General features: G+C 36.5%; 1 protein-coding gene across 29 annotated transcripts in view; it reads left to right on the top strand.

Moving 5' to 3' along the window:
* The window catches only part of LOC134933410 (protocadherin gamma-C5-like), a 688451-nt gene that overhangs the window by 488242 nt on the left and 177032 nt on the right, over window positions 1-23177 (top strand). Inside the window, exon 1 of one of the 29 annotated variants that reach the window (XM_063928562.1) lies at window positions 5514-8126. The exons of 26 other annotated variants lie outside the window; for them this stretch is intronic. In XM_063928562.1, coding sequence (XP_063784632.1) covers window positions 5679-8126 — 2448 coding nt within the window. In that variant the 5' untranslated portion in view covers window positions 5514-5678. Of the gene's footprint in view, window positions 1-5513; window positions 8127-12429; window positions 15036-18806; window positions 21410-23177 lie in introns of those variants that run through there. 2 more of the 29 variants (XM_063928570.1, XM_063928573.1) reach the window with 2 other exon arrangements.

The raw sequence follows: 23177 nt of genomic DNA, 5'->3' as shown, positions 1-23177 counted from the left end.
TTTTTTTTATAAGTGATTGTAGCATAATGAATTTAGGCATATTTAAAACATAAATATATTAACAGTAATTTTAGATAATTTTTACCTGTAAGGAAAATAATATGTGACTATGCTTATGCTCAAGGACAGATTTATTTAGAAATATGCGGAGCCCCCCTAAAATTAAGAAACTTTATTGCTGCACATTGCTGCTATAAGGAATCTTTCTTCAAGGAAATATATATATATATATATATATATATATATATATATATAATTGAAGTCACTGGTACATATGTCCGCAATCATGGTTATTATGTCACCCTGGTTATTATTCTGTTGTTACCATGTACTTCAGAGATTGCGTTCAGGGGCAGTCATTTCAATGGCCCAGTCTCACACAACAAACTGCCGGATGCGACAAGACTGCAAACTCGGGCAAGGGAGGCACTAGGCTTGTTACACTTGACTTCATTATTTTTAATACTTTGTTAACAATAGTTTTTATAGTGCTGTCACCATTAATACTTCTTTCCCACCTTTCTATTTTTTTCTTCTTCCCCCACCGGTTGAATGGTATACTTCTGCTAATTGTACACCTGCCAGATGTAAGCTATGCACTGTGCCCCACATGGCTGCCCCAGATTTTTTTTCTTAGGCAGGATGCACAACATGTAAATCTATCTATTCAGTGTGTATCATACTACAAGCGCCTTGAGTCCTATTGGAGAAAGAGCTCTATATAAATAAAATTATTATTATTAATATTATTATTATTTAAGTCACTGTATATGTCTTAGTTTCTTGTATGGTTTACCTCACAAATTGTAACTTTTGTAATGCACCCAAGATGACTGCATCATCTGGTACAACTGTGGGTGGGATGAAAAAAACTTGGAACAGATGATTATGTAAGGGTTCTGCTTCTAGCTTTAGTACATTGCAACTTCCCATTTTGTGTCATCTCTTCTAGGCCATGCTTATTCCGCCCAGGGTAACCTATGTAGTGCACCTAAAATGGCTACCTTTCCTGGTATCTTTCATGGGTGGGTTATGTAACCTGTGGAATTATTCCTCAAAATGGCTGCACCAACCCTGCATTAAGTTCATTATGTACACTATGTTTATTGTTTTTCAGTTTGATTTCCTCTGTGCTATGTTTTGATGCTTGTAAAGTGACTTTGAGTCCTGCTGAAGAAACGTGCTCTATAAATAAAATGATGATTATTATTTTTATTATTATTACATGTGCTCTAAAGAACCCATAATGGTGATCAGTCAGAAGTTAAGTGATCATGTATCTCTGGCCATGGTGCATGCATAGTTAGCTAACTGCATATGCAAAATGTTAAGATCTTGTGATTGGTACCCAAATCTCCTCCAACCCTCCTCTGATGGGTCACAGGATCCCTCCTTGGCAGGGCAGCATTAACGTTAATGCGATCTGAAGACCGCATTAGCCTACACCTGTAATATCCAAACAACTATGCTTCTTTGGTCATGTTACATACTGTCAACATAGAAAACTATGGAGATGACTGCTCCACGGGCTGGTGATACCTCTGATGTCTCCTGCTTTCTATCTTACTACATGTTAGGGATACTTTGTTCTGCCCTTAAACATGTGAAAATAGCAGTTTCCTTATATTTTAAAGACATAATTGCTTGAGAAGTAGGAACCCAAGTGTGTGCACATATGTTTATTATGATCATGACTATTTACCTATTGTACTTTGAATGAGTGCAACTGCAATACACTGATACAAAGTCATGTATAGAGTAGACTTGCTCATCTGCAATGCAGCATGCTGCAACTCAGCTTACTGTATAGCATGGCAGGCTGTGACTATTCACAGTCGATGATTGCTCCATTAATTAATTCCTAATGGAATAACTGAGCGATCAATGGCTGCAAATTGTCACAGCCTGGCATGCTATGCAGAATGCCACGATTCAGCATGCCGCATTCAGCAAGATGAGCATGGCTACATCTGTAAGTATTGAATAAATAGCTACATACTTTGCTTACATGTCAATTTGTATGTTTTTTTAATAATATAAGAACTTATACTGAACACAGAGTTGTGCAAATAGAAAAAGACCGTCCACACTGCGCTCAATGAGCAACCTGAATACAAGTGGTAAAAGTGTCACCAACACTCCAAGGCATAGACAAAGAAATGGTAGTTACCACACCATATCACAGGCGCTTCTCATGAAATATTCATAAAGTTGTTACACACCACTGGTCAAGAAGTAGACATAACCTTGCAAACAACATAAAACACAAACATAGTGTAATACTGTAAGGTAATGTTAAAAATAAAAAGTCATTTTCTATGAAATGGCCTTGTACCCCAATTAATGGTCTACTGAAAGTAGACAATCAGCGCTTGACAAGGAGCGGGTCACCGATTGGGTAGGTTTCTCCATTCTATTATGAAATTCTTGTAGATATGAGCCCCTTTTGTAGATATGAGTTTGTTGGAGACTCGTGGAGGACTCGCTGGACGTCTGATGATTGTTCCTGGGGACGCTCAGTTGTCAATATTTCATGCGTATTTGTCTACTTCCAACTGTAGACCATTCAGCTCGGTGAGAGTCCACTTGTCTGCATATTTATTGTGGTGTAGAAATAAAATATTTTTTTATGGTATCACACTATTGGGCTCTTTTCCATCCATATATTCTATTGATGAATTAACGGGGAAAAGGGGCTCATATCTACAAGAATTTCATAATAGAATGGAGAAACCTACCCAATCGGTGACCCGCTCCTTGTCAAGCGCTGATTGTCTACTTTCAGTAGACCATTAATTGGGGTACGAGGCCATTTCATAGAAAATGACTTTTTATTTTTAACATTACCTTACAGTATTACACTATGTTTGTGTTTTATGTTGTTTGCAAGGTTATGTCTACTTCTTGACCAGTGGTGTGTAACAACTTTATGAATATTTCATGAGAAGCGCCTGTGATATGGTGTGGTAACTACCCTTTCTTTGAACACAGAGTTGGACTGGCCCACAGGGGTACAGGGGAATCTCCCGGTGGGCCACGCTGCTTGAGGGCCCAGCCCTCCTCTAAGTATCAGGTTCAGACTGTGCACTTGTTTATACATTATTTTGCATAGGTCTATGGTGTATTTTTTACAGTGTATTGCTTTTATTAATCTGCTACATTATAATGCACGGACTAGTAGTATTTACTAAAGGCCTATATATATCTATCAAGGGGCTCAGACCATGCACTCTATAATGGTTAGCCAAGCCTTTATGGGGATAGCCACACCCCCTCTGGAGGCTGGCCATACCGCTATGCATGGGCTCTTCCACTGTATTGGCCCGGTGGGCCCTTCATTCTCCAGTCTGACACTGACTGAACATATCAGAAAATATGCTTATGAAGGTTGTGTGATCATGGCTTTACCTATGCTTGTATCTAGACTGGCAGTTGGGGCTTTCTATCTTAGGTCAAGTACAAAAAGGGTGTGTTTGAACAATTGTAATGAGATGGAGACCGCCACAAAGAAGCAGATGTATCTGCAAGAGCAGTAACAATTGTATCTGTCTGAGGCAGGTGCAAATTAGATGATGATGATGTTGATGATGATGATGACCGATCCCCGCACTAGCTTGTGAGTGGCTATTCGCAAATGCTCTACTGACACTGATCTGTGATTTCTTGCTTGCTAATGAATATATTTTGCTTTTATTTGTGTGTTTAAGCTACTAAATAACAATTCTTTACAGGAGACAGGAAATTGTTCTGTTGTATCAGAGAAGTTTTAGTGATTTTACTGATCCTAACATTAAGTTTGTTCGTTGTGAATTAAATATACATTTAACAACTACAGTATGTTGTAACTGTGACTTATATGTATCTGACATATGTCTGGTACATATGTGACAAATATGCGTCTTAAGAATGAACACAACTTTGACTTTTTTAATAAATGCAAATGGTGTCTGCAATTTGGGGCACAATTCCAAGCGACTCTACCTCATCCTCTATTACATCTGTGATATTATTTAGAAATAGCAATTACAGTACATACAGAATGATTTTCCATGACTTATTATATCTTTGTAATCTGAAAATATTTGGGCACACACTTTAGTACTTATAAGTAAATTGTTTGTTAAACTGTTCTGCATTCTTGCAGTATGCAAAGAAGTGGTAAAAAGACTGGACCATGGAGTTGCAAATCACAGGGGGCTTCTATAGACATTTTTCCGTTAGTACAGTATGGAAAGATTGAGAGTCAGAATGGCTGTAATGTCATTTGAAAATGTTACAGATATATGTCAATTGTTGATGTTGCCTAATTTTCCTCTGTACATTATTTATTTAGGGAGTCAGGACCTATATTTAAATTAATTTACTTTCAATAAATATTTGTATTTCATCAACATACAGTGAGGGATGCTATATAAAATAAAAGCATAGGTTCAATCATTCTAAAATAGCAAGGAAAATTTATTTCTTATGTTCTGGCAGGTAAAAGTATTGTAATCCTGTGTAATAATGTTGCCATGCAGGCACAATTTTTGCTATGAATTAGAACCCTTTCTGTGACTAAATTCATAAATTGGAAAAATACGTGTATGTAAATACAATTAGATATGTTTTTAAATATACTTAACCTTTCCACCACTTGATAAATAAAAAAAATCAATCAAAAGCAAAAAAATACAAAATAAATGTACATGTATGTACATATCCAAACACAGTTGTTTACATACATTAATTGCTTTCCCTGTATGTGTATATGCAGTCATATAATATGTATTGCATTCTTTATAACTTTAGCTCAGAAATAAAGAATAAAACTGCTCAAGTAATCTCAAAACCTTTATAACTTTGTATAATTATTCTGGCCATCATTAATATTAACTAATTTTATTTAGTACATTGCCAACAGAGGGACAGGAAAAAAATTAAAAGGTCCAAAGAAGGGCTAAAAAATGGTGCAATTTCTGAAGTATTTGTTCAAAAAGATTTTTAGAGCACAATATTCAGAGTTTGGAAGAGACAAGGATACGGGAGGACATTATTATAATTTCAAGGTATATAAAGGTGTTAAACAAGATTCAGAAGGCAATTAATTTAAAAAAATAAAACTCTATAAGAAAAGGATACAATGTTAACTTAGTGAAAAGTTCTAAAATAATACTAGAAAATATTTACATTAAATACATTTTTATGTATGGTATACACTCCAAGTTATGCAGTGGCAAAAACTAAATAAGTTTAAACATGTTTGGGTTAAACAAGTGTTTACTCTGAGTATGAAACAGTGCAGTCTGAATTATTAATAAATTAATCAATCAGGGTTTTTTTCAATCTCATATCTATATTTTTAAGTTTCTATATTTGTGCTGTTAGTTTGCTGTATATGTAGTTATGATAAATGAACAGAAGAGGGCAGACTTGTCATCCAAACATTTATTTCAGCTATAGCAGAAGATCTGCTCATATAAGCTCCACACTCTCCTCCCCCTGGCTCAGTGAATCACCCTCCCATCTTTCCTCTCACACAAAGAAGAGCTGCTGCTCCGATGAGAACCCTGTGGATGTTTTATTTCTATAGATGGATTGATTTTTGGGAGGGATGGAAGACTGAATATATAACATACATGCATATTGGATAATACAGGATCTGTATGACACCAAATATCAAGGAAATCATTTAAGATATGGACATCAGAGGCTGTTTTCAGTGTTGGAAATGGCAAGTAGTGTTTTCCTTTCTCCTTTGTAGCTGGGGCTGGGTCTCTGGGCAGATTCATTATTCTATTGCTGAGGAATCTGAGCCAGGGACATTGGTAGGAAATGTAGCTCAGGATCTGGGTATAAAACGTGCAGATCTCTCTCAGCGCAGGTTACATTTAACATCTGAAAATGATCACAAATATTTTGCTATAAATAAGGCAAATGGAGGATTGATTGTGAATAGCAGGATAGACAGAGAGACCCTGTGTGGTTCTAGTCTGAGCTGTTTGCTGCATTTGGAGGCAGCTGCTGAAAATCCTTTGGAGCTTTTCAGTCTAGAAATAGAGATTCTGGATATAAATGATAACTCCCCGACTTTCTTATCTAATAATCGCACTATTGAGATTACAGAATTATTAGCAAATCCTGGTACATGGTTTGCTTTAGAGATTGCAGAAGATTTAGATGTTGGTAGTAATGGAGTCAGTCAGTATTCATTAAATACAAATTCTTATTTTTCTTTGTCTGTGAAGACACGTAAGGACGGAACTCTCATTCCTCAGCTGATATTAGAGAAGACATTAGACAGAGAAGAAAAACAAGAGCATAATCTGATTCTCACAGCTACTGATGGTGGGGAGCCGGCCAGATCAGGGTCCTATCACATAATAATACATGTATTAGATATTAATGATAATGCACCAGTCTTTAATCAATCAGTTTATAAAATCAGTGTAAAGGAAAAGCTCCCTTTAAAAACAGTTTTGTTAACATTACATGCGACAGATCTGGATGATGGTGCAAATGGGGAAATTCTGTATTTTTTTGATGACCACACATATAAATCTGCAAGAAAATTATTTGCTTTGGATGAAGAAAGTGGAGAGATTTATAGTAATGGCATTTTAGATTTTGAGGAATCAAATTTTTATGAATTGGCTATCAAAGCAGTAGATAAAGGAATTCCCAAACTAGAAGGGAAATGTCTTGTTCAGGTAGAAATAGAAGATGTAAATGACAATTCCCCAGAAATTACATTTACTACAGTGACAAATGACATTCCAGAAAATGCACCATTAGGAACTGTTGTTGGATTTATTAATGTGAGAGACAAGGATTCTGGAAAGAATGGAGAAATACAGCTGGATATGTCACCTAATCTACCTTTTAAAATCAGACCTAATAAAAATCGTTACTCATTGGTCACAGATGGAAATCTGGACAGAGAGAAAATATCCCAATACACTATTGAGCTGACTGCCTCTGATTTAGGGTCTCCTCCTCTGTACAGTAAGACAACTGTTATTCTCAGTGTCTCAGATATTAATGATAATGCACCGACATTTACACAGTCTACTTATAATGCTTTTATTAAGGAAAACAGTGACCCGGGTACTTTGTTATGTACAGTATCTGCTATAGATCTAGATGAGGGTGATAACTCTGATCTGGTTTACTCTATAGCTGAGAGCGAGATAGATGGTTCCTCTGTATCTTCTTATGTTTACATTAATTCTAATAATGGTAATATATATGCTCAGCGTTCCTTTGACTATGAGCACAGCCAAGTTTTACAAATCAGCATAAAAGTAGAAGATTCTGGATCCCTAAAGTTATCTTCTACTGTCCCTGTGTTTATATTCATTTTGGATACAAATGACAACTCCCCCACCTTGCTGTATCCAGAACATTCAGAGGATCTCATTGTTCAAGAGAGGATTCCAAAATCTACAACTGCTGGTTATTTGGTGACAAAACTCTCTGCCATGGATCTAGACTCTGGTCACAATGCCTGGTTAATCTTTACTCTCATTGACGCTGCCAATTCCTTGTTGTTTCATGTGTCTAAGTATACAGGAGAGGTCAGAACTGTACGAGGATTTCAGGACACAGAAAGTACAGAGCAACAACTTCTCATCTCTATCAGTGACCATGGGAATCCTCCTTTATCAGCGACAGTCACTGTACTTATTACTATAGCAGATGAGGTTGTAGCAGAAACCCCCAAATCTAGTAATTTTATCACTAATTCCAAACCCCCATCAGATATGACTTTGTATTTAATTATTTCCCTAGTGGCCATCAGCTTAGTGTCACTGGTTACATTCATTATATTACTGGTGAGATGTCTGAGGAAAGAAAGTTATGATTACAGCAGCAGCTGCTGCTTTCTTAGTGGGTCCCAATCCAAACCCTACACAGATCAGTATCAGCCGGCTCTTTACCTGAACACAGACGGAACCTTAAAGTACATGGAGGTCAGGATGGTTCCTCCAGGCACACAAGGACAATGTTACCAGACTAACTTTCCCCCAGCCCCCGAACAGCAAGATTTCAGTTATATGAAGTCTCTGGATTTTTCCCAGGCTAAAGATCTGGTTAAAGGTAGTGATAATTCCTCAGATATGAGCTGCATGAATGACCCAGACAAGGTGAGTTATGTTGGACTTATTATTATTATTTAATCTCATACCACTTAAGTATGTTGTTTGGAATTTGAAGGTTAATGATATGTAACAGGAAAGGTACAGTAAAATGGCTGCTACTGTTATTTATTTTTCACTAATATATATATATATATATATATATATTATATAAATAATAATATAGATAGTCCATGTGCCACACAGTAATGAATAAATAAACTTATAATATTTCCTCCTTTGCATAAATATGGTATTTGTATATATTTTTTTTCTCTTTCTGTAGAACCAAAATATTAGTTGTTGGGGTTATTTTTGCTTTTAGTTTTTATTACGCCTGTTTTTATTGAAAACATTTATATAATTGTTTGCCAAATGTGATTCAATATTATACATGTGCAATTGATTAGACAGGTCTATAGAATCATCTTGGCCAAAAACTGATGCTCAGTAAAGAGGTAAAAGGGCAGGAGTGAATACGCCTCCTATTCTTCTTTGGTCCTATTTAACACACTTTATCAGGGTCATGAAAAACCTGTCAAAATCAAAGATTGGCAGCGCGTGCAATTAGAAATGTGATTTGTAGATTTGTAGTTTTACAAATGAACTTATATTTATACAATGCTCATACTGTATATCATACAGTATATTATAATTTAGCCCTAATATATCCCCATTTTGCAAGTACTGCCTACGATCAAGTTAGGATCACCCAATTAAAGGATCTAAAAAGTTCAAAAAGCTTTTTAATTAAAAAAGACTAGTTAAACCAACTATTATATACCTTAGAGTAGTTAGGGGGTCATCATGGATAGTGATAATTTAAGTTACTGACTTCATAATTTGAATGCAGCAAATACTTTTATGTTGATACAGAATACTGTATGTCACTTTTGTACTAGACTAGAAGCTCTCTGCCTTTTATGTGATAAGCTTAGAAAGTTAACAGACTTTATTCTATACCTACCAACTGTCCTACTTCCAATGGGACAGTCCCACTTTTACAGAACTGTCCTGCTGTCCTATCCATGGGCTGTAGTGTCTTGTAGGATGGGGGGCCATTGTGGGGGAAGCACTGTCACCTCTGCTCTATGCATAGCAGTGGGTGAATAGATGCCATGCACATGACATCAGGGACGTCTTAAGAGAGGAGGGGCCCATGTGCAGACTCCGGGTGGGCCCCCTCCTCTCCACGGTGCTATAGGCTTCGGCATTGAGTCAGAGTCTACTGCACATGTGCAGGTCTCCATAAACATTGCACCCTCCATGTTCAGGAGACAAAATTCATACTGCGCATGTGCGGTGGCCATTTTGGAAGGGATTTTCTTCTGCGATGGCTGTGGCTGCAGCGTCCGACGCTGGACTATGGAGTGGTGAGTATTAAAATAAGGGTGCAATGTGTGGACTGCACACATTGCACCCATGATAGAAACGCCTATGCATGATATCTATTCACAGTGCAGTGAGAGCACTCCAAGAGTGCTGAACACCCCCCATAGTGATGCAACTGGGGTTTGCAGTGGGACTCTGCACCCTTTATAGTGAGTCTCCACCCCTATGACACGCTCTGAATCCCAGATTATTAGAAATCTATAGTTTTTTATGGACTATTGCCCTTAGAGAACTTTTAAAGGGCTGTGGATTTGGTTCCAGCGAATTTGCGTGCAGTGAAGTTACTAGGAAATTTAAGCAAAAAATACTAATGAATACAATTAATTGAACCATTTTAATTTAGTTCATTAATTCAGAGGGAAATTTTTAATATTTGTGGAAATTTCTTAAACTTTTGTAAGTTTGAAAGATGTTCATTATGATCACATTCAGTGTCCGTGGAGTGCCAGCATATTAAGTGTAACATATTTTTTGAATGTGTTCAAAATAGTGGTTCCATGTGCAATCAGCACACAGGACAAATGCACATGCAATACGCATAGCACTTTTAATGGCTACGTTCAGATTACTGTACTTTAGTTTAAGTAGCAAACAAACTGGTCCATAATCATAACTGAGCCATGAACTAGTCTGACACCACTGAGCTGATCTGTTTGATCAAATTTAAAATATGTTTATACAATTAGGCATCTCTACTAGATAGTTGTCTCTTTGATTGTAATAACAAGGAGGACTGATTGTGAATAGTTTGTAGAAAGGTAGAATACTCTTTTCTTTTCTACTCTCCAGTCCTCTTCTTTCTTATCAGAAAATTAGGGTAATATTTTAAGGAAAATATATGTGAGTATCTTTATGCTTCTGTATGAGCATTAGCCTGTGCTCGTCTACCTGTACTACCTTTTGTGCTTTGAATGGGCAGCACAGATGGTGTAATGGTTAGCATCACTGCCTCACAGCACTGAGGTAATGGGTTTGATTCTCACCATGGCCATAACTTTGTGGAGTTTGCATATTCTCCCCGTGCTTGCGTGGGTTTCCTCTAGGAACTCCGGTTTCATAGTGGGTGTGTGTGTGTGTGTGTGTGTATAGGTTGTAAGCTCCACTGGGGCAGGGATTGATGTGAGTGAACAAAATATTCACTGTAAAGCGCTGCAGAATATGTCTACACTATAACTAATTGGTAATCAATAAATAATAAATAAATAAATGAGGACACTTTCATTACACTTAAGTAAAGTAATACTGTATGAAGTTATTGCATACCTTTGCTTTGTGTTACACGTACTATGCAAAAAATAAATTACAAAAATATTGTAAATGCTTATATAGCTCAGTATATGCATTTTATTATGTAAGAATATATTCTGAGCATATCAAAATGTTTACTGATTATTAGAAAATATCTGTAAAAATATCTTTACCTTCTGGTCCATGACATGGGCCCTCATTCCAAGTTGTTCGTTCGCTAGCTGCTTTTAGCAGCCGTGCAAACGCTAAGCCACCGCCCTCTGGGAGTGTATCTTAGCTTAGCAGAAGTGCGAATGAAAGGTTCGCAGAAGGGCACCAAAATATTTTTGAGCAGTTTCTGAGTAGCTCCAGACCTACTCCTAGCTTGCCATCACTTCAGACTATTTAGTTCCTGTTTTGACATCACGATCACGCCCTGTGATTGGCCAGCCACTCCCCCGTTTCCCCAGGCATGCCTGCGTTTGTATCTGACATGCCTGCTTTTTTCAGCACACTCCCTGAAAACGGTCAGTTACCTCCAGAAACACCAACTTCCTGTCAATCACTCTGCGGCCAGCAGTGCAACTGAAATGCGTCGCTAGACCTTGTGTGAAACTGCATTGTTTGTTGTGAAAGTATGATGCACGTGCGCATTGCATCCCATACGCATGCGCAGAAGTGCCGCTTTTTAGCCTGATCGCTGCGCTGTGAACAACGGCAGCTAGCGATCAACTTGGAATGCCCCCATACTGTAGCACTGTTTCACTGCAATTGGCGTTTATTTACTTGCATATTTGGACCAAATCATGAATGAATTCACTGGTAGTGAGGTTTTTCAAATTTCTTCAATTCAAAATATATGCAGACATAGAAAGATTTTTACTGTATATATTCATAAATAATCTTTGTGTACATGCAGTATCCATATATTTAGCTAAAATGTTATACTATGTAAAAAAAATCATATGAATGATAGCTGAGACTGAGAATATTAGACAATTACTAAAATTGTAATCGCAAAATTACAACCTTTGTCTTTTTTTCAAAACTTTTTAAATTTCCTTCATATGATATACTTTTATTTAAAATGGTATAGTTTTATAATGATATTATGGACAAAAATGTGGTATAGTTTTAAAGAGAGAATTGTGGCACTCAAATATTGTATGCACTGATTGGAAGAAACAAATGAAAGTTGGGATGTAGTTAAAATATTTATTTATATAGATCTTAAATGCACAAGGGGATTTACCTGGGATGGGATAGGAGGGCAGTAACTCCAAAATCTAAAACTGTAAAACAAATGAAAACAGTGTTAACTGGTAAAAAGTTCCAGTAATACCGTAATTCTACAAAATTATATTATTTCTGAAAGAATTGTAGATGGTTTCTACAAACTTGTAGTTGATATAGTGTTAAAAAATGAAACAAAGAACCTTTACATTTACTTAAAAAAAACGTTTCAGACTCAGCTAAAGATTACACTATTCATCAGTAGAATTTAAAAGAATACATGGATGAATTAGCTATATATATCTTTAAACTAGTTAGCTATGAAGTTATGACTTATATCCAGAAGAGGGCAGACTTGTCTTCCAATAATTTATTTCTGCTATAGCAGTGGATCTGCTCATATAAGCTCCACACTCTCCTCCCCCTGGCTCAGTGAATCACCCTCCCATCTTTCCTCTCACACAAAGAAGAGCTGCTGCTCCGATGAGAACCCTGTGGATGTTTTATTTCTATGGATGGATTGATTTTTGGGGGGGATGGAAGACTGAAAACATAACCTACATGCATATTGGATAATACAGGATCTATATGACAACAAAAATCATAGGAATAATTTAAGATATGGACATCAGAGGCTCATTTCAGTGTTGGAAATGGCAAGTAGTGTTTTCCTTTCTCCTTTGTAGCTGGGGCTGGGTCTCTGGGCAGATTCATTATTCTATTGCTGAGGAGTCTGAGCCAGGGACATTGGTAGGAAATGTAGCTCAGGATCTGGGTATAAAACGTGCAGATCTCTCTCAGCGCAGGTTACATTTGACATCTGACAATGATCACAAATATTTTGCTGTAATTAAGGCAAATGGAGGATTGATTGTGAATAGCAGGATTGATAGAGAGACTCTGTGTGGTTCTAGTCTGAGCTGTTTGCTGCATTTGGAGGCAGCTGCTGAAAATCCTTTGGAGCTTTTCAGTCTAGAAATAGAGATTCTGGATATAAATGATAACTCCCCGACTTTCTTATCTAAAAATCACACTATTGATATTACAGAAGTATTTACAGGTCCTGGTACATTGTTTGACTTAGAGATTGCAGAGGATTTAGATGTTGGTGATAATGGTGTCAGTCAGTATACATTAAATACAAATCCTTATTTTTCTTTATCTGTGAAGACTCATAAGGACGGAACTCTCATTCCTCAGCTGATATTAGAGAAGACATTAGACAGGGAAGATAAACAAGAGCATAATCTGATTCTCACAGCTACTGATGGTGGGGAGCCGGCCAGATCAGGGTCCTGTCACATAACAATACATGTATTAGATATTAATGATAATCCCCCGGTCTGCAATCAATCAGTTTATAAAATTATTGTAAAGGAAAATCTCCCTTTAAAAACTGTTTTGATTACACTAAATGCAACAGATCTGGATGATGGTGCAAATGGGGAAATTCAGTACTTCTTTGGAGACCGCACATATAAATCTGCAAGAAAATTATTTGCTTTAAATGAAGACAGTGGGGAAATTTATAGTAATGGGATTGTGGATTTTGAAGAATCAAATTTTTATGAATTATCTATTAAGGCAGTAGACAAAGGAATTCCCAAACTGCAAGGTAAATGTCTAGTACATATGGAAATAGAAGATGTAAATGACAATTCCCCAGAAATTACATTTACTACAGTGACAAATGACATTCCAGAAAATGCACCACTAGGAACTGTTGTCGGATATATTAATGTGAGAGACAAGGATTCTGGAAAGAATGGAGAAATACAGCTGGATATGTCACCTAATCTACCTTTTAAAATCAGATCTAATAAAAATCGTTACTCATTGGTCACAGATGGAAATCTGGACAGAGAGAAAATATCCCAATACACTATTGAGCTGACTGCCTCTGATTTAGGGTCTCCTCCTCTATACAGTAAGACAACTGTTATTCTCAGTGTCTCAGATATTAATGATAATGCACCGACATTTACACAGTCTACTTATAATGCTTTTATTAAGGAGAACAGTGACCCAGGTACTCTCCTTTGTACAGTATCTGCTATAGATCTAGATGAGGATGATAACTCTGATCTGGTTTACTATATAGCTGAGAGCCAGATAGATGGTTCCTCTGTATCTTCTTATGTTTACATTAATTCTAATAATGGTAATATATATGCTCAGCGTTCCTTTGATTATGAGCACATCCAGGTTTTACAAATCAGCATAAAAGTGGAAGATTCTGGATCCCCAAAGTTATTTTCCACTGTTCCCGTCTTTATATTCATTTTGGATACAAATGACAACTCCCCCACCTTGCTGTATCCAGAACACTCTGAGGATCTCATTGTACAAGAGAGGATTCCAAAATCAACATCTGCTGGTTATTTGGTGACAAAACTCTCTGCCGTGGATCTGGACTCTGGTCACAATGCCTGGTTAGTCTTTAGTCTCATTGATGCTGCCAATTCCTTGTATCACGTGTCTAAGTATACAGGAGAGGTCAGAACTGTACGAGGATTTCAGGACACAGAAAGTACAGAGCAACAACTTCTCATCTCTATCAGTGACCATGGGAATCCTCCTTTATCAGCGACAGTCACTGTACTTATTACTATAGCAGATGAGATTGTAGTAGAAACCCCCAAATCTGGTAATTTTATCACTAATTCCAAACCCCCATCAGATATGACTTTGTATTTAATCATTTCCCTAGTGGCCATCAGCTTAGTGTCACTGGTTACATTCATTATATTACTGGTGAGATGTCTGAGGAAAGAAAGTTATGATTACAGCAGCAGCTGCTGCTTTCTTAGTGGGTCCCAATCCAAACCCTACACAGATCAGTATCAGCCGGCTCTTTACCTGAACACAGACGGAACCTTAAAGTACATGGAGGTCAGGATGGTCCCTCCGGGGACCCAAGGACAATGTTACCAGACTAACTTTCCCCCAGCCCCTGAACCGCAAAATTTCAGTTATATGAAGTCTCTGGATTTTTCCCAGGTTAAAGATCAGGCTAAAGGCAATGATAATCCCTCTGATATGAGCTGCATGAATGACCCAGGCAAGGTGAGTTATGTTAGAATGTATATTTTATATCTCATTCAAATTAAGTATGTTAAGTTTGGAATTTGAAGGTTAATGATATGTAACAGGAAATGTACAGTATATTGCTGCTGCTGTTGTTTTTTGCTAATAATTCTGTATAGACATTTAGTAATATAGATCGTCCATGTGCCACATAGTGATGAATTGATAAACTCCTAATATTTCCTAATTTTATTTGTAGAAATATGGTATATGTATATTTTTACTCATTCTGTAGAACCATTTTTTATTTGCTTTAGCTTTTTATATTTCTGTTTTTATTGAAAATAATAATAATAATAATAATTTTTTTGCCAAATGTAGATTCAGTAGCATTCATTTGCAGTTGATTTCTATAATATATGCATTTTATAAGTTGTATAGAGGATTAGACAGGTCTATAGAATCATCTTAGCCAAAAACTGATGGCCAGTGCAGATATAACAAGGCAGGAGTGAATATTCTTTCCATTCTTTGGTTCATTTTGACAAATTTTATCACGGTTATAACAAACTTGCAAAAGTCATAGATTTGCAGTGCGTGCAATTAGAATTGTGATTTGTAGATTTTGCAAATGAACTTATAATTGTATGATGCTTATATATCATATATTATAATTTATACCTATTTTCCAACCTCACAAAGTACTATCTACAATCATATTATGATCACCCAAATAGCGGCTCTACAAAAGTTCAAAAAGACATTAATTAAAAATGACTTATTGTTAAACCAATAGTTACATAGTGGTTGAGGTTGAAAAAAGACAAATGTCCATCGAATTCAACCTATATTATAACTTATTTATTTTTATGTTAATAAATGCTGTATCCTTGGATATTTTTTTCCACTGGGAATTTATCTAATCCATTTTTAACCTTATTGATTGAGTCCACCATTACACCATGAGTCCACCATTATTATATAACTTAGAGCAGTAAGGGGGTCATCATGGATAGTGAGATTTTAAGTAACGGACTTAATATTTTGAGTGCAGCTAATACTTTGACATTAATAGAGAATATGTTACTTTTGTATGACTAGAAGCTGTCTGCCTTTTATGTGATAAGCTTAGAATGTGAACAGACTTCATTCTATACCACCCAACTGTCTCGCTTGCAGTGGAACTGTTCCACTTTTCCCACAGTCCCACCCACAGGCTGTAGTGTCACTCTGGAATGAGGTTGGTTGGTGGGAAAGCACTGTCACCTCTGCTCTGTGCATAGCAGCAGGTGAATAGATGCATGCACATGACAACTATTCACAGTGCAGGGAGAGCACACCAAGTGTTCTGGCACACCCCTACAGTGAGGAAAATGAGGTTTGCAATGAGGTCCTGGCCCTTTCCAGTGAGTCTCTACCCCTATGGCATGCCCAGAATCCTGATTTCTTCAAAGGCAATGTTGGGAGGTAAGTTTATCCTGTGTACTTTGCCCCAGCTCTCCATTTCTGGTGCATTTTTGTGCCATATGAAATATTTCATGTTTAAAAAACAATTACACTAATTCAGCCCTCAGTATTTTGTAGGAGTCTTGCACATGGAGGTCAGTCAGGGAGCATATTATTATAAATCTATAATTCTTTATGGAATATTGCCCTTAGAGAACTTTTAAAGGGCTGTAGATTTGGTTGCAGTGAAGTTGCTAGGAAATATAAGCAAAAAATACTAATGTATACAAATACAGGTTGAGTATCCCTTATCCAAAATGCTTGGGACCAGACGTATTTTGGATATCGGATTTTTCCGTATTTTGGAATAATTGCATACCATAATAAGATATCATGGTGATGGGACCTAAATCTAAGCACAGAATGCATTTATGTTACATATACACCTTATACACACAGCCTGAAGGTAATTTTAGCCAATATTTTTTATAACTTTGTGCATTAAACAAAGTGTGTGTACATTCACACAATTCATTTATGTTTCATATACACCTTATACACACAGCCTAAAGGTCATTTAATACAATATTTTTAATAACTTTGTGTATTAAACAAAGTTTGTGTACATTGAGTCATCAAAAAACAAAGGTTTCACTATCTCACTCTCATTCAAAAAAGTCCGTATTTCGGAATATTTGGATATGGGATACTCAACCTGTAATTGAACCATTTTAATTTAGTTTGTCAAATCAGAGGAACATTTTTAATATTTGTAGGAAATTCTAGAACTTTTGCAAGTTTGAAAGATGTTCATTATGATCATGTTCAGTGTCCGTGTAGTGCCCACATACTAGATTCTTTGAATGTCCACAAAATAAGGGTTCCATGTGCAATGAGCACACAGGACAAATGCACTTGTACGCATAGCACTTTCTATGGCTGTGTTCAAGTTACTGTATTTTAGGTTTAGTAGCAAACAAACTGGCCCAAATCATAACTGAGCCATGAACAAATCTGACACCATTGAGCAGATCTGTTTGATCAAATTTTAAATGTGTTTATACAATTAGGCATCTTTACTAGATAGTTGTCTCTCTGATTGAGATAACATAGAGGATTCATTATGAATCGGTTGTAGAAAGTTGGAATCCTCTTTTCTTTTGTACTCTCCAGTCCTCTTCTTTATTATCAGAAAATAATGGTTATATTTTAAGGAAAACATATGTTACTATCTTTATGCTTCTGTGTTAGCATCAGCCTGTGCTCATCTACCTGTTCTAACATTTGTGCTCTGAATGACGTCACCTCCATTACACTTAAGTAAAGTTATACAATATGCCGTTATTGCATACCTTTGCTCTGTGTTACACTCACTATGCAACATACTTAAAACATATTGTAAATGCTTATATGGCTCAGTATATGCATTTTATTATGCAAGAATGTATTCTGAGTATAGCAAAATGTATTCTGATTAATAGAAAATATCTTTAAGAATATCTTTACCATCTGGTCAATAGCATAGAACTGTTTCACTGCAAGTGGCCGGGTTTTGCAGTTAGTGTTAATTTACTTGCATATTTGGATGAAATAATGAATGATTTCACTGGTGGCGAGGCTTCCAAACGTTTTCAATACAAAATGTATGCAGATAGAAATATTTTTACTGTACTATATATATATTCATACATAGTCTGTGTGTACATGCAGTATCTATATGTTTAGCTACAATTTGATACTATTTTAAAAAAATCCAGTAAATGATAACAGAGAATATTTGAAAATTACTAAAATTGTAATCGCAAAATCACAACCTTTATCTTTTTTCCAAAACTATTTTCACTTCCTTCATATTATATACTTTTATTTATATGGGTACAGTTCATTGCCTACAGATTTATAATGATACCGAATAATGGAAAAGATGTGGCATAGTTATAAACAGAGAATTGTGGCACTCAAATATGTACAGTTGGAAGAAACAAATGAAGTTGGGACAAGGTTTGGAGGGCAGTTGCTCCAAAATCTCTAACTGTACAACACAGGAAAACAATTTTAACTTATATATATACCACAAATAATGTTAAAAAATAAAAAAAATTCTGAAAGAATTGTAGAGGCTTCTAACAAACTTCTAGTTGATAGATTATACTATTCATAAGTATAATGAAAAAGATTAAATGTATCAATTAGCTACACTGTATTTTTTTAAATTTGTCAGCCATAAAGTTATGACTTTTGGCCAGAAGAGGGCAGACTTGTCTTCCAATCATTTATTTCAGCTATAGCAGTAGATTTGCTCATATAAGCTCCACTCTCCTCCCCCTGGCTCAGTGAATCACCCTCCCATCTTTCCTCTCACACAAAGAAAAGCTGCTGCTCCGATGAGAACCCTGTGGATGTTTTATTTCTATGGATGGATTGATTTTTTGGGAGGATGGAAGACTGAAAACATAACCTACATGCATTTTGGATAATGCAGGATCTATATGACAACAAAAATCAAGGGAATAATTTAAGATATGGACATCAGAGGCTCATTTCAGTGTTGGAAATGGCAAGTAGTGTTTTCCTTTCTCCTTTGTAGCTGGGGCTGGGTCTCTGGGCAGATTCATTATTCTATTGCTGAGGAGTCTGAGCCAGGGACATTGGTAGGGAATGTAGCTCAGGATCTGGGTATAAAACGGGCAGATCTCTCTCAGCGCAGGTTACATTTGACATCTGACAATGAGCACAAATATTTTGCTGTAAATAAGGCAAATGGAGGATTGATTGTGAATAGCAGGATTGATAGAGAGACCCTGTGTGGTTCTAGTCTGAGCTGTTTGCTGCATTTGGAGGCAGCTGCTGAAAATCCTTTGGAGCTTTTCAGTCTAGAAATAGAGATTCTGGATATAAATGATAACTCCCCGACTTTCTTATCCAATAATCGCATTATTGAGATTACAGAAGTATTTACAGGTCCTGGTACATGGTTTTCCTTAGAAATTGCTGAGGATTTAGATGTTGGTGATAATGGTGTCAGTCAGTATACATTAGATACAAATCTTTATTTTTCTTTATCTGTGAAGACTCGTAAGGATGGAACTCTCATTCCTCAGCTGATATTAGAGAAGACATTAGACAGAGAAGACAAACAAGAGCATAATCTGATTCTCACAGCTACTGATGGTGGGGAGCCGGCCAGATCAGGGTCCTGTCACATAACAATACATGTGTTAGATATTAATGATAATACACCGATCTTTAATCAGTCAGTTTATAAAATCAGTGTAAAGGAAAATCTCCCTTTAAAAACTGTTCTGTTAACACTAAATGCGACAGATCTTGATAATGGTGCAAATGGGGAAATTCTGTATTTTTTTGATGACAATACATTTATGTCTGCCAAAAAATTATTTGCTTTGAATAAAGACAGTGGAGAGATTTATAGTAGTGGGATTATGGATTTTGAAGAATCACAATTTTATGAATTAACTATTAAGGCAGTAGATAAAGGAATTCCCAAACTAGAAGGGAAATGTCTAGTTCAGGTGGAAATAGAAGATGTAAATGACAATGCCCCAGAAATTACTTTTATCACAGTGACAAATGACATTCCAGAAAATGCACCACTAGGAACTGTTGTCGGATATATTAATGTGAGAGACAAGGATTCTGGAAAGAATGGAGAAATACAGCTGGATATGTCACCTAATCTACCTTTTAAAATCAGACCTAATAAAAACCGTTACTCATTGGTCACAGATGGGAATCTGGATAGAGAGAAAATATCCCACTACACTATTGAGCTGACTGCCTCTGATTTAGGGTCTCCTCCTCTGTACAGTAAGATAACTGTTATTCTCAGTGTCTCAGATATTAATGATAATGCACCGACATTTACACAGTCTACTTATAATGCTGTTATTAAGGAGAACAGTGATCCAGGTACTCTTCTGTGTACAGTATCTGCTATTGATCTAGATGAGGGTGATAACTCTGCTCTGGTTTATGCTATAGCTGAGAGCGAGATAGATGGTTCCTCTGTATCTTCTTATGTTTACATTAGTTCTAATAATGGTAATATATATGCTCAGCGTTCCTTTGACTATGAGCACATCCAGGTTTTACAAATCAGCTTAAAAGTGGAAGATTCTGGATCTCCAAAGTTATTTTGTACTGTCCCTGTTTTTATATTCATTTTGGATACAAATGACAATTCCCCCACCTTGCTGTATCCAGAACACTCTGAGGATCTCATTGTACAAGAGAGAATTCCAAAATCTACAAGTGCTGGTTATTTGGTGACAAAACTCTCTGCCGTGGATCTGGACTCTGGTCACAATGCCTGGTTAGTCTTTAGTCTCATTGATGCTGCCAATTCCTTGTATCACGTGTCTAAGTATACAGGAGAGGTCAGAACTGTACGAGGATTTCAGGACACAGAATACACAGAGCAACAACTACTCATCTCTATCAGTGACCATGGGAATCCTCCTTTATCAGCGACAGTCACTGTACTTATTACTGTAGCAGATGAGGTTGTAGTAGAAACCCCCAAATCTGGTAATTTTATCACTAGTTCCAAACCCCCATCAGATATGACTTTATATTTAATTATTTCCCTAGTAGCCATCAGCTTAGTGTCACTGGTTACATTCATTATATTACTGGTGAGATGTCTGAGGAAAGAAAGTTATGATTACAGCAGCAGCTGCTGCTTTCTTAGTGGGTCCCAATCCAAACCCTACACAGATCAGTATCAGCCGGCTCTTTACCTGAACACAGACGGAACCTTAAAGTACATGGAGGTCAGAATGGTTCCTCCAGGGACCCAAGGACAATGTTACCAAACTAACTTTCCCCCAGCCCCTGAACAGCAAGATTTAAGTTATATGAAGTCTCTGGATTTTCCTCAGTTTAAAGATCTGGCTAAAGGCAATGAAAATTCCTCAGATATAAGCTGCACAAATGACCCAGACAAGGTGAGTTATGTTAGAATGTATTGTTCTTTTTTGTCTCATACCAATTAAGTATGTGATGTTTGGAAATAGAAGGTTAATGATATGTAATAGGAAATGTACAGTTTATTGCTGGTACTGTAATTGTTTTTCACTAATAATTTAATACATACTGTACAATTAGTAATATAGATAGCCAATGTGCCACACAGTAATGAATTGATAAACTCCTAATATTTCCTCATTTTATTTGCATAAATATGGTATGTGTATATTATTTTGTTTTTTTCTTTCTGTAGAAGCAAAATATTGTTGCTGTTTTTTTGCTTTTAGTTTTTTTACTTCTGTTTTAAAAAAAATGCCAGAAGTGTATCAATATTATTCATTTGCAGTTGATTCCTATAATACATGCATTCATAAGTGTGATAGAGGATTAGACAGGTCTATATAATCATCTTAGCCAAAAAACTGATGGATGCCCAGTACAGATGTAATAAAAGGCAGGAGTGACTATTTTTCCCATTCTTTTTTGGTCCAGTTTGACAAACTTTATCAGGGTCATAAAAAAACCTGCAAAATTTGCAGATTTGCATTGGGTGCAATTAGAATTGTGATTTGTAAATTTTTCGAATTAACTTTTAATTGTACGATGCTTATATATCATATATTATAACTTATCCGCATTCATCCCCATTTTGCATCCTCACAAAGTGCTACCTGCCACCATATTACTATCACCCAATTAATGGATCAAAAAATTTCAAAAAGCTTTTTATTAAAAAAGACTCATTGTTAAACCAACTTACAGTTAGAGTGTCATCATGGATAGTGATAGTTTAAGTTACTAACTTAATAATTTGAATGCAGCTAATACTTATACGTGGATACAGAAGATATCACTTTTCTATTACTAGAAGCTGTCTGCCTTTTATGTGATAAGCTTAGAATGTGAATAGACTTTATTCCATAACTCCCAGCTGTCCCATTTTCAGTGGGAGAGTCCTGCTTTTCTGGAACTGTCCCGCAGTCCTATCCATGGACTGTAGTGTCCCACAGGATGGGGGGCCATTATGGAGGAAGCACTGTCACCTCTTCTCCATGCATAGCAGTGGGTGAATAGATGCCATGCACATGCACATGACATCTATTCACAGTGCAGGAAGAGCACTCCGATAGTGCTGGGCACACCCCCACAGTGAGGTAAATGAGGTTGGCAGTGGGGCTCTGCCCTCTTTTTAGTGAATCCCCACCCATATGGCACACCCTGAATTCTGTTTTCTTCAAAGGCAATGTTGGGAGGTAAGTTTATCCTGTGTACTTTGCCCCAGATCTCCATTTCTGGTGCATTTTGGTGCCATATGTAACATTTCATGTTTAAAAAAAATGACACTAAAGCTAGGTACATACAGTCAGAATGTTTTTGGTCGGCCCGACAATCAGACAATTTTTCAGGAAATTGTATGCACCAATATCTGAGCTACACACTTGAAGATTTTTTTTTTCAGTTACCAATTTTCTGCCACATCACACTGCATTTCCATATATGCACACACAAGGTGGATGACATAGTGACTGGAAAACATAGGAAATATGGGCACATTATTGAGAATGCACACACACACTGCTAGATATCGGGAGATTGTGGCAGATATTTTTGGTTTGGGACGATAAACCGGAAAATTGATTGTTCGCGTGTGTGGGCAAGATTTTCCCAAATTATCGGTGAAACACTGACACGATCATTCGTACACACTATACAATAATTTTGGGCATTCTTCCAATTATTGGCAAA

This window comes from Pseudophryne corroboree, chromosome 6 (assembly GCF_028390025.1).
Source record: "Pseudophryne corroboree isolate aPseCor3 chromosome 6, aPseCor3.hap2, whole genome shotgun sequence".
In the NCBI taxonomy this organism is placed as follows: domain Eukaryota; kingdom Metazoa; phylum Chordata; class Amphibia; order Anura; family Myobatrachidae; genus Pseudophryne; species Pseudophryne corroboree.
This window is presented reverse-complemented; position numbering and strand designations above follow the sequence as displayed.